Below are 13,289 nucleotides of genomic sequence, written 5' to 3' on the forward strand. Positions count from 1 at the left end.
ATAGTAAAAATGTCAGAATTAATGTGCTAAACAAAGATTTCTAGAGTTCTACAGAATATTAAGTGAAGAATCCAGAAATCTTACTACCTTTTTTTTTTTTTTTACAGAGAGAGAACATAGGGGAGGGAAAGAGGGAGAGAGAATCTTAAGCAGGCTCCATGCCCAGCAGCACAACCCTGAGATCATGACCTGAGCCGACATCAAGAGTCAGATGCTTAACTGCCTGAGCCATCCAGGAGCCCCTTTGTTATGTTATTATAATTAGTTTTAGGACAGTTGCTGAACATGTAAAGTCATTTCAAATTTTATTTATAAATAACAAATTTAAGTTCTTCATAGTTAAAAGAACCAAAGTAGTTAAGGAGACAGTTATGAAACCCTTGAGCAAAGAGGAACTCAAAATCCAAGCTTGAAGGCTATATTATGTTAGCATAGGCATTCCAGAATTTTTAATGACCAACCTAAGGAGATGATTTAGTCCAATATTATCATTTAATAGTGCTCTTCATTTCAGCATAGATTATGCATGGTAAATTCAATTATAACTGAAAAACAGCTAAGGCTTTATTATGTAATTAGTAAATCATACAGCCAGCAACCTAACACATCAGGTTTTGTTATCTCCAAGTACTCACTTAAATGCAGCAAACTAAGAAAAGCATCTATTATTAGAAATAATTTTGTCATACTCTATTCAAGTGAATGCAAATATCTTTGCTTGTGAAAGGAAGTTGACTTACTACTGTTCTTTAATCTAAAATGCAGCCTCTGCACTCTTAGAATTTTATTGCCAGAACTTCAATAGGAGAAAAAAACCAAAATTATCTATTTTCTTTATTTTTTAAAGATTTTAGTTATTTTTTTGACAGATAGCGACATAGCGAAAGAGGGAACACAAGCAGGGGGAGTGGGAGAGGGAGAAGCAGGCTTCCCACTGAGCAGGGAGCCCGATGCGGGGCTCGACCCCAGGACCCTGGGATCATGACCTGCGCCGAAGGCAGATGCTTAACAACTGAGCCACCCAGGCTCCCCAAAATTACCTGTTCTCTATCGGAAAGATTAAAGGCAACTTCTCTAAAATTCAATCATTTTTAGTGGAGGTCATCTAATATTTGACTTATTTCTAACCATTCTATGTAACAGATAAACTTAGTTTCCCCAAGATGTATTTTTTTAATCAATCTTAGAAGGCCATAAGAAAGTTATACTGCTAAAAATGAATCATTTAATAGTACCTTACTGGATTTTATTTTTTAATGGACACAATAGGTGACTGGTGTCATTACTTTGAATTATTCACTTTAAAACTATTGTTACTCTCTGCAATGACACCAAACCATATGTCCTGTGTCCAAATAAGGAAAATCTGACCCTGACTGAAGGAACTACACAGGCTCACTTCAGAGCAAAGTTTGAACCATCGTCTATGATTCTGGTACATATTGTAGACTGTTTTTATTAGGGCATGCCAACCCCACAGTCAGGTATTGGTTGACAAAGCATCTGGACCTGCCTTTCATCAGCAAGAGAGAACACCTGCCCCATAGAAATGCAAAATTAAACTCCACTGTTCAGTGTCTTAAAACACTTCTTTATTTTTCATGCAGGGCTAGCTAAAGACTATGTATTCCCTTTATTCTTCTGGAAAATTATTTTCTAAGCAATATCCCTCAAAACATTATTCTGACTAGATGATGTCATCAAAATGGCTTAGAGGTTAAAAAATATTTGTAGGGGTGCCTGAGTGGGTCAGTCAGTTGAGTGTCCAACTCTTGGTTTTGGCTCAGGTCCTGGTCACATGGTCCTAAGATCAAGCCCCACTGCATCAGGCTCTGTGCTCAGTAGGGAGTCCGCCTGGAGATTCTCTCCCTCTGCCCCTCCCCCACTCCTAAAATAAATAAATAAATCTTTTTTAAAAAAATGTTTGTAAATACTATATTAAAACTCTTCCTGGATAGTAACAATGATGCATGCTAAAAGTGCTAAAGAATACACCTGTAAAAAAAATGGTGTTTAGTTTTTTGTTTATCCTAGCAATTCCCAATGACCATGGAACTCTTTATTCACATAACACCTATTATTATCCTATAAAATGAGTGTTCTATTGAATATACTTTGGAAAACACAAATCTAACTTTTCTAAACATCACCCATGGTTCCAGCCAGGCTGTGAAATGAAGAGTATGAATAGAGTGGATTCATAGTAAATTTAACTTTAGCATTATAACATTGATATATTAGAGGATGATATAAACAGAATGTTGTTGAGGACACAGTCCATTATATTGTTCTTTTATCTTAATCCATGGAAATAATTTTTTCAGGTCACAGTATTCCAATAAACCCTCTCCTATGTGATCTTTTTTAAAAAATCATGAATATCTTTTAATAAATCATGTTTTCCTCTATTCAAAGACTCTAGAAGTCTCACAGCTAAAATCCAGACTAATTTTAACTGCAGAATTAAATATTATGCATATTTATATTCTTATGTATGACTTATCATGTTTTTCTGCCCTTTTCTTCATTGTTCCTGATCTTTTCATATTTCCTTTTCAATGTCATTGAACTTCATAACTTGTCTCAGTTGTTTCTATGCCTTGTAAGGCAAGGCTGAAACAAGGTAGAGAAAAAGTAAATGAATCCTAATAGTTAAAAGCCTGAAGGACAAAACATACTACAAAGGATATAAGACTATTTGTGATCGGCATAATAATAAGGATAAGGCAAAGTTCTTGAGTCAGAATTAAGAGATCTGTGGTCTATTTATTCTTTATGACACTGAATATCTCTCATTAATCTGAAACTCTCAAAAGTAATAGCCACCCCATAGGTTATGTACTGTGCTCCCCTAATCACCAAAATTTTTGTTTTCTAAAAATTTTTAAATCATCTTTAAATACCATATATTAATCCAAAACAGGCTTTTCTGCTAAAGAATTAAAGTTTTTAATCATATATACTGTGCTAATATGCTAATATGATTCACTTGCCTACACTAAATATTAAGTAAATAAGAGTTAGTTTTAGAAGTTAGTCTCTGGAATGCACATTACTTTAGTAATTTTCTCCTAGGGTGAAAAGATCTAAATGCATAAATTTAAAGTAATAGAAACCATGTCACATACATATCTTTTAATCTCTCAATTTGGATCATTCTCTAGAATTCACTGCCAGATGATCTCAAAAAATTAAATATGAACTCTTTAATGTCTTTGATTTTCTTTTTTTCCTCATTCCCTTATCTACCCTATTGTCAGTATGTCAATTCTCTCTGAAAATCTTTATGCTATTCCCAACCATCATCTTCACTTTTCTGGATAATAAAAGCCAAACATCTAGTCTTGCTCCTCTGCAGGCTTGCCCTGATGCAATCCATTCTATACATAGCACTCTTATATACAGAATTACCTATAAAGCTCTACTAAGCTTTCCATTACTCTGAGAATAATGTCACTTCCTCTAGGCCAGGTAATTCTGTGTGTGCACTAAGAACACTCTGTTATTTACTACTGTAGTCTAAACACATTTCATGTAATTCTTGTTTTAATTGTCTTTCTTCTCCAATTAGATTAGAAAACTCCATGAGGGCAGGAAATGTGCCTTCCTGTTTCCCCAGCATGTAGCCCAATGCCTGATATGCACTCAGTATATGTTTTTGAACATATGAAATCAGCTCACTTATATGGTGGCTATAAGATTATCCATGGCAAGGATTTAGAATACAAAATATAACTGAGCAAAATGTAAATGTAAGGTAATTATGGAGGGAAGCTCTCTGAAGTAAATTGAAAAGAAATCTGTTTTGAAGATTTTAAAATGGTATTTCAAAATATAATTTGTTCACATATAAGAAAGAAAATAATAAATATATTTAACATATATTTAACTTAGTCAAATCACTTGATACCTATCAAAACCTACAGTCTATTACCCTACAATAAAGCAGTATAACCTCACTCCATGCGGCTGCATCTGGGAGGCTACTGGAGTATGTTGGCCCCGTTTGAGGAGAGCAGTGGGGTGGTTCCATGCGGGATGCCATGGGGCCAGTGGTCCCAGACCTTGGAGGTGTTCACTGAAGTTCAGGTGCCACGAGGCACTCGCACCCAAGACAGCCAGTATGGCCTGCAGAGGCGGCACGTGGCACTCGCCCTGCGTGGTCGCGAGATCATTAAGGGCAAGCTCTTCGATTCTACAACAGCTGATGAGGGAGCATGGACTTACTTTGGAGGACAGAAAATGGTCCATATTGTTCTTACAAAGACAAAAAAAGATGCAGCAAATTGTTGGACTTCTCTTCTAGAATCTGAATATGCAACTGATCCTTGGGTGTAAGACCAAATGCAGAGAAAACTTACATTAGAGAGATTCCAGAAAGAAAATCCTGGTTTTGACTTCAGTGGAGCAGAAATCTCAGGAAACTATACTAAAGGTGGAACAGATTTCTCAGATCTTGAGAAATAACCACTATTTTTTTTTTGCTGCATTCTGTGATCCCAGCAGATGTTGCCAACTTAATCAAAGGAACAGATTATGTGATGGAAGGAAAATGTGGATACCTGCAGTTAACAAATTGCAAAATATCTTTAACTATGGTTCTAAAAATTGCATTCAAATATGACGTACGTAGGAAACATCTTAAATACTGCGGAAACTATTCTACTGATAGAGAGTAACATTTTTTGGACTTGTGTTTTTGCTCAGCATGAAGTTTCATATGCTGTATTTTACTAATTTCATATTTAACCTATATTTTTAATACAAAAAAAATGAGGGCATAGATCATGCAAAATGACTGGGTACCTTCAGGGACAATTAAATTTTTCTTTCAGTAAGTGTAATGCAGTAATGTTCAATAAACTTTCCTAAATAGGAAAAAAAAAAAAAAGGCAGTATATAGTAATTTTCAAAAAGAAGTTTGTTAACTATTCCCACAAGCTATATCTAATTTATGTACTCAGTCACTGATTTAATCAATAAAACATAAATGTAAGGAAGATTTATCTTCTCCTACTAGATTGGAAAAATCCTAGCAATTTTGATTAAATGTAGTAAATCAGATAGATGCATGCATTTCCATTTCCTTTCCCAAACTTGACTAAAATGATAGGAAATGAATTTAAAAATGTATACTACTATAAGGATAAAGAGGAGAAATGGCCTCCAATTTTTGAACACTGGAAAGTTAATGGAGACTTGGCAGCTGACTTAGTGAAAGGGATGCTGAAAGTTTAGGGCTGTCTGCAGAGAGCTATGTCAATGTAAAGCTATTCACACTGAAGAAAGGCAGAGCGATGCAGCTCTTGGGGCTACTACGCGCTTTCCAAGGTGGGGCTGGGAGTAGTGACACAAACAGCACTATCGGCTATAAACTCTTCCCTACACACCACAAAACCAGAAAGCCCTCTCTCCCCAGTACGTGCAAGAAAAGAAGGATTTATTCTGAAAAGAAACTGGACTAGAAAGCTTATGAACTTAGAAACACCAGACATAGCAAAAGGCAAAAATAAAACATTCTAAAAAGGGGGGTGCCTGGGTGGCTCAGTCATTAAGCGTCTGCCTTCGGCTCAAGTCATGATCCTAGGGTCCTGGGATCGAGCCCCGCATCAGGCTCCCTGCTCCGCGGGAAGCCTGCTTCTCCCTCTCCCACTCCCCCTGCTTGTGTTCCCTCTCTCGCTGTGTCTCTCTCTGTCAAATAAATAAATAAAAATCTTTAAAAAAAAAACCCATTCTAAAAAGGAATTAAGTTAAAGTCTGCGGTTTGAACAGTGGATGAGACGCTCTCCTCATTACCTTTCTTAACTCCTAAATGCTGTCTCCCAGGCATATCACTCACAAGAAACCAGAGGACTGTTCCCCAGAGAAACTTGCCCTCAAAGAAGACTTCTTGATACTAAGTTATTCAAAAAATGAGAAAAGGGAGAAGAAAAAGAAATGGAAGAAGAAGAAGGAGGAGGAGAGAGAGAAGGAAGGAAGGAAAGAAGAAGCTTCACTCCTGCTGTATGAATAGAGCTTCCAATCAGTGCTGACCCTCAAATATAAATGAACTCTTCAGTAAAATCTCTATCACTAAAAAAAAAAAAAGTGGGGAGAAAACAGAGACAAGGCATAAAGAACAATACCTCAGAAAAAAAACAGAATTAATAGTTTCAGAAAGATGCCATAGAGAAGAGAATGTTCTTTAGAAAAAGAAAAAAATTAACCAGAGAACATAGGAAAACTCTTCAAAATTAAAAATTAAGTTAAATAATCCGAAATTAAAATTTTGCATTAAGTTTAGAAGACATAGCTGAGTAAGTTTCCCAGTAGGCAAAAGAAAAAGGCAAAACTAAAAAGAAAATGTTTAAAAAAAAAAAAAGGAAGAAGGAAAGGAAAGGAAAGAGGAAAGAAGAAAGGAAAGGGAAAGGGAAAGGGGAGGTGAGGGGAGGGGAGGGAAGGGGAGGAAGGGAAGGGAAAAGGGAAGGGAAAAGGGAAGGGAAAAGGAAAAGGAAAAGGAAAAGAAAGAAAAAGAAAAAGAAATAGTGTGGACTCTAAAGGACCCACTGAGTACCCAGACAATGAGTTCAAACATATTCTCCCTAAGACACATCATTTTAAAAAAATTTTTTAATTTGAGTATAGTTGCCATACAACGTCACATTAGTTTCAAGTGAACAACATAGTGATTCGACTATATGTTATGCCCTGCTCCGCACAAGTGTAGCTCCCATCTGTTACACAACACTGTTACAATCTCATCAGCTCTATTCCCTATGCTGTGCCTTTTATTCCATGACTTACTCACTCCATAACTGGAAGCCTGTGTCTCCCACTCCCCTTCACCACTCACCCCACTACACCCCTCCCCTCTGGAAGCTATAAGTTGGTTCTCTGTATTTATGGGTCTGTTTCTGCTTTTTATTTGTTTGACATTTGTTTTGTTTTTTAGATTCCACATATAAGTGAAGTCATATGTTTGTCTTTCTCTGTCTGACTTATTTCACTAAGCATAACACCCTCAAGGTCCATCCATGTTTCCACAAATGGCAGGTCTCATCCTTTTTATATTGTGTAATAGTCCTCTGTGTGTGTGTGTGTGTGTGTGTGTGTGTGTGTGTGAGAATGATATCTCCTTTATCCATTCTAAGACACATTCTAATGCAATTTGAGAGCACTGGAGAAAATGAAAGAAGAGAGAGGAAAAGAGGAAAAGTCAGATAGAAAGGACATAGAATCAGAGCAGCAGTTGAATTTCTCAACAACAGCGGAGAAAAGCCTTTTAAATTTTTGAGAGGAAACAATTAGCAAACTATAATTCTACATCTGGACAAACTATAAAGTAAATGTGAGATCAGATTAAAAACTATTTAAGAGGGATGCCTGGGTGGTTCAGTCAGTTAAGCGTCTGCCTTCGGCTCAGGTCGTGATCCCAGGGTCCTGAGATCGAGTCCCACATCGGGCTCCCTGCTCCGTGGGAGTCTGCATCTCCTTATGCCTGCCGCTCCCCCTGCTTGTGCTCTGTATCTCTCTCTCTCTGACAAATAAAATCTTAAAAAAAAAAAAAACTATTTAAGAGGGGTGCCTCAGTTGGTTGAGTATCTGGGTGCCTCAGTCGGTTGAGTAGCTGCCTTCAGCTCAGGTCATGATCTCAGGGTCCTGGGATCGAGCCCCGCATCTGGCTCCCTGCTCTGCGGGGAGCCTGCTTCTCCCTCTCACCCTGTTTGTGCTCTCTCGCTCTTTCTCTCAAATAAATAAATAAATAAAATCTTTAAAAATAAAAATAAAAACTATTTAAGAAGTAAAACTCTGTCAAATTTATTTCCTTCCATCTTTTCTCAGAAAGCTAAGAAAGGATGTGCTACACCAAAATGAAGGAATAAACCAAAAACTATGAGGATGACACAAGATCCAAAACAGGAAAAGGAAAAAGGATTTCCTAGGATAATGATGAAGGGAAATCCCATGATGGCAGCTGTGTAGCAGGAAACCTCAGTAATAGATTCCCTGATGTGTCTGACTATATTGATAGTAATTTTATAGTTCTTTAAGAGAGTATGGGAAGAACTAATGATTTGTACATAGACAAACAAATTCAAAAGGAGGAGAGACAATTATTCTTTTTTTTAAGTAATCTCTATTTTCAATGTGGGGTTCAAACTCATGACCCAGAAATCAGGATTTGGGTGCTCTACTGACTGGGTAGACCACCAGCCAAGCACCCCAAAAGGAGAACAGACAATTAACAAATTCAAAAAATTTTGAAAGACCATACAGTACTGAAATATAGTATCCTACTTGGCTCAACTGTGAACATAATTTACCTAATCATAAAAAAGGTAAACACTAAGTATTAATTGAATTAAAATATTAAAATTCTACTTGGATCATGGAGTCGAGAGAAGGACAATGATTGGGGGAAAGGGTGTTATGAGTGCTAAATCCTCAACCTGCATTGTACAGAGTAATAGGTAATATCTAAAACTGCCTAATCAAAAAGAAAAAAGGATAAGCAAACAATTTAAACACATGTAGGTAAATCCCAGGAGGGCAGCTGAAAGAGTACGGGGGATGGTATTTACGGATGACCACTATTTTCCCCATAAGCTTTATAATCCTATTTGACATTGAAATTATGTACATGAATTACTCTACTAAAAATAAAAATTAGAAGGAAAAAAAGCAAATCATCTACACTTTCTTAAATGGGTTCATCTCTTAGTTTATCCCAAGACAGCAGATCTTGCAGTGGAAGACCATTGTGACCTCAGCCCTGCCCATTCTCACACTCTGGAGGTTTTCATTAATACTTAGGTTCTAAGGAAAATTTGTTGTCTCCTATGATGGCTGAATAACAAAAGAAAATCTTCCTGACAGAGTAAAGCATTATGAAATCAACTTTTAAAAATCAAACTTAGGGTTAAAGTTAAAAGCAGTAAAGCAAGAACTCCTGTAGCTTTTGCTTATATCTAACTACTTACACCTTCTTATTTTTTTTTCCAAGTAGTTTATCTAATTATAGACACCAGAGTTAATTCCCTTTACTCCAAGTTTAATTTTTTAAAAATCAGAAAAAAATTGGTAAATTATAATAAGAATTTGTCTTGAATCTAGAAACCACAAAGCAGGGCCACCACATGAGACTATGCACTTTGTTTTCTGCTGAGGAGGTGACAGTAAAGCTTAGATTCACCCACTCACCAAGCCAAGACACCCATGTTGCTAAGTTCAGAAGGAAAGGGCACTGTTTCCCATTAGTCTACCCAGAGAGGCCCCTTTTTGCAAATGAACCAATCAGAGGATCCACCTCTTATCTAATTCACAAAAGATGCAGGGCATCCTAGCTGAACCTGTGATTAACTGTCTTTCTTAAAAAGGCTTTCTTTTAATCGTCTGATTAATTTGCACTTGGATAAAACTAGAAGAGCATGAGCAGTGGTCAAATCTATGTGATCATGACCTACATTTACAGACTGATGCCACTATGACAAATATGTGGTTACTTACCAGGAATGTGTTTCCGCAATGCCCACACACGACCCTTGTACCTTCTGGCTGGACTGGCAGTGCAGGCTGAGCTGGCTGTTCTTCAGAAATAAGCATTACTGGGCTAAGGTTAATTATGCGTCTACTGTGGAGAGAGAAAGCAAACAACTTCATCATCCCACAAATGCACTGAGGGCAAAACCTGTAATATATGGCATAGCATTGAAAATAGATTATACTTGTTTTATAAATTGTCAGGTTTGAAGCCAAATTCACAGAAAGTAGCAGCAATTTTGAAAGCAAAAAAAAAAATGACAGTTTTTTAATATTTGTGATGGAAACCATATATTATGGTGTTGGTTCTAATCAATGGCCTTGGGAACCATTTAACTGCTATTTCCAAGTTCCTACAAGTTCAAATTAGAAATTTTTTACCATTCCCTATCTAGGAAGACAAGTTGAGTTTGGTGGAGGACTACACAAGTTAAAATATTCTGCATCAGCAAATATGTGTGTGCCATGAAGGTACCAAAGTGCTGAGTCACAGCCAAATTTCTCTGGGTAGGCTGGTATTCTTTGATGTCTATTTAACCAGAGTTGGACAAAAAGGAAAATGGGAGGTTTCTTTTCTGCTTATTCCATCAGATGGGGTTTCAAATGATTCATTTAATGGTCAAAAAGCCAGAAATCACAGAAAAAACACAGTGAAAGTCTAGATATACTTCTATCTAGGCGCATCTATAATGGCATTTATCAAATAGTTCCAGAATTTATTGCATAGATTATGTTCAGCAAAGACTCATATAGCACACAGTGAGGTACACAGTGATGACTAAAACATTTGCAGGTTAAGATGAATTAAATCAAAAGTAAACTAGGTGCTTACTTTTGGGTTTTTATTTCTTTTTCTTTGAAACATATTTATTTGAATTGATCTTAATCACTATGTGTGTGTGTGTGTGTGTGTGTATTACAGTTGGGTGTCACCTCCCTTCACTGATAGAACAGATGTCTGAAATGGCTTGCAAATAGTGTTCTTGGAAACACCTTTACTGCAACTGTTTAAACACCTGACTGCACGAATTACAGAATGGGTTTATTCTATTCACTCAGATAACACTTGTCTGCAGGTTGCAACTAGAGATCTTATAAATACCCTTATTACAAGTGTTCTTAATAACTTCACTGGATATATAACAATGGGGATAAGTGGTTACTTTTAAATAAGTTTAAGGAGTCACAATTTATTAGAGTGCATTAAATACTTATATAACATCAAGAAAACTTTCACTGCTCATTCAAGAATATTATATCTTATGAATACTTGTGACCATTAATTTCAAACTAATCACATCATTCCGTTTAACAAAGAAAAAATAATAATCTAGGTCCTGTAATTGAGGACAAAGTTTATTTAGAACAAAGCCTGGCACATAATGAGCCTTTAATAAGTACTTGTTGGATGAACAAATGAATGAATAAATGAATGATGAATCTTTATCTCTTACCAGTTAGGTCTCGGACATCCTATTCGCCGAGATGTGTCCTTACAAATGAGGAGACAATTACAAGGGCATCTAACATATTTCTTCCCTGTTGGGGGGTTTTTGATTGGCTAGATAAGGGAAGAAAATGCAAACACAGCAAATTAACCAAAGGACAGATTGCCAAAGCTTATTTGTATATAAAAAGGAAATGATTCCTTAAAAACTTCGGCTCCCCATAGTGGTACCAAGGTACAGGTTAAGGAAAAGTGCATCATAAGTGGTTTTAAATAGCTCAAATGTTGGCAAGCACTCTATGAAATTTGGGGCTGCCGAGATGTAATTGTGAAGGGCATATTTCAAAATTAGTTTGCAGTGCCCTTTTAATATGAGAAGAAAATTTAAGTTCACAACAAGAATTGTTTTCCTTTAAAGTTTTAAGACCAAAGCCAACTATCTGTCCTACCAGGTGCAAATATTCACTAAAGGTTCTTACACCTGTTTGGGAAGAGCAAACACATTAGGAATAGTGGACAAAGAGGAGTATATAACAAATTTGAACTTTTCTTTACTGCCTAGAATATAAGAAGGGATTAATTTTATTACATCTTTTAACTTAAAAAATAAACACTTGCAATAACTCTTAATGTTACCATTTTTTAAACTTTACAGTAAATTTAAAAGCAAGAATAAACACCAAAAAAAACAAAACAAAAAAACACTCCTTTAAATAAGGACTTAGCAGGGCGCCTGGGTGGCTCAGTTGGTTAAGCGTCTACCTTCGGCTCAGGTTATGATCCCAGAGTCCTGGGATCGAGCCCCACATCAGGCTCCCTGCTCGCAGGAAGCCTGCTTCTCCCTCTCCCTCTGCTGCTCCCCCTGCTTGTGCTCTCGCTCTCTCTCTCTGTCAAATAAATAAAAAATCTTTAAAAAAATAAAATAAATAAATAAGGACTTAGGCTTATTAGAGTAAATAACCCATGAAGCAATGAGAGGACTAGATCATCATTCCTGGGCATGCCTACCAAAAATGTATAGCTTGAATCCAATTATTAGGGAATATCAGACAAACCCAAAATGAGGAACATTGCACAAAACACCTTGCCTGTACTCTTGGAAAATGTCAAGGCAATCAAAGACAAAGAAAGACTACATTTCAGATTAAGGGATATTAAAGAGACATACTGATATCCAAATACAACATGGAACTCTGGATTGACTCCTGGACCATATTGTTGTTTTTTTGTGTTGTTTTTTTTTTAATGGAACCATTGAGCAAATATGAATTAGGTCCAAAGATCAGATAATAGCCATTGTATTAATGTTAATTTCCTGCATTTGATCATTGTACTGTGATTATATAAGTGAATGTCTTTTTTTTCTTTTTTTTTAAGGAAATTCACACTAAAATGTTTAGGGGTAGAAGAGACCCAGGTCTGCAGTTACTTTAAAGGGTTCTTAAAAAAAAAAAAAAAAAGATTATTTATTTATTTAGAGAGAGAAAGCCAATGTGACAAAATATTAATGCATTTGGGGAATGTGAGTACAGGGTCTGTGGGAATTCTCTGTACATAATATGTACTATTATTTTTGTAACTTTTCTGTGAATCTGTAACACATTTCAAAAAAAAGATTAAAAAATTTAAGTAAACAATCTTGTTAGAAATATATAAAAGTTAGCAATAAGTCATCAACAATTTATTAAACTATATAACAGATAAAATCTGAATATCTAAGATTTATAAACATCCAAAATGTGTTACTATCCAATCTAAAATATCAAGAAAACCAGAAATTGGGTTAATTCCTGTATATCCAAATTTTCCCATTAAGTAAATGCGTACTTGGCAAATGACAAACTTTTTTAAATTTTATTCCCACCTTACTTCTAGACCTCAGTTCCCTCATTTATAAAGCAAGGCATTTGAACTAGAAGAACTGGTCTTTATTGCCCGCCCATGCCTTGTCATGTCTGATCTGCAGGGAAATGGGGATGAAAATGGCACTGTCCTTATGCATAAGTTTTAATATTCTTACTTAGTAAAATGAACTTGTATGTGAGTGGTGCTGTGCTGGGCACTTTACCCCTGTAATCCCAAGGGCAACTCTATTAGGTAGATATTATTATTATACCACTCTACTTGAGAAAACCACAGTGTGGAGAAGCTAAGTCCCAAGGATATAGCTACCAAGTGGTAGAGCTAGGATTCAAACCCCAGTCCATCAGCCTCCAGATCTCAGACTCATAATCAGTCATGCAGCCAATTAGCTCCACTCTTCCTCCAGGACTTCTCAACTTTTCCATTAACTTGCCCTAGAAATTGCTTCTCGCTTAACCTT

The 13,289-nt window shown here is 36.3% G+C and overlaps 1 protein-coding gene and 1 pseudogene across 1 annotated transcript in view; one reads left to right on the forward strand and one right to left on the reverse strand.

Moving 5' to 3' along the window:
- Positions 1 to 13,289, reverse strand: part of PIP4P2 (phosphatidylinositol-4,5-bisphosphate 4-phosphatase 2) — a 56,121-nt gene that overhangs the window by 18,651 nt on the left and 24,181 nt on the right. The window contains exons 3-4 of the mRNA XM_032421678.1: positions 10,974 to 11,080; positions 9,487 to 9,610 (exon numbers count right to left, since the gene is read on the reverse strand). Coding sequence (XP_032277569.1) covers positions 9,487 to 9,610; positions 10,974 to 11,080 — 231 coding nt within the window. The remainder of the gene's footprint in view (positions 1 to 9,486; positions 9,611 to 10,973; positions 11,081 to 13,289) is intronic.
- Positions 3,927 to 5,492, forward strand: LOC116642992 (annotated as a pseudogene).

This window comes from Phoca vitulina, unplaced genomic scaffold (assembly GCF_004348235.1).
Source record: "Phoca vitulina isolate PV1807 unplaced genomic scaffold, GSC_HSeal_1.0 scaffold25, whole genome shotgun sequence".
In the NCBI taxonomy this organism is placed as follows: Eukaryota; Metazoa; Chordata; class Mammalia; order Carnivora; family Phocidae; genus Phoca; species Phoca vitulina.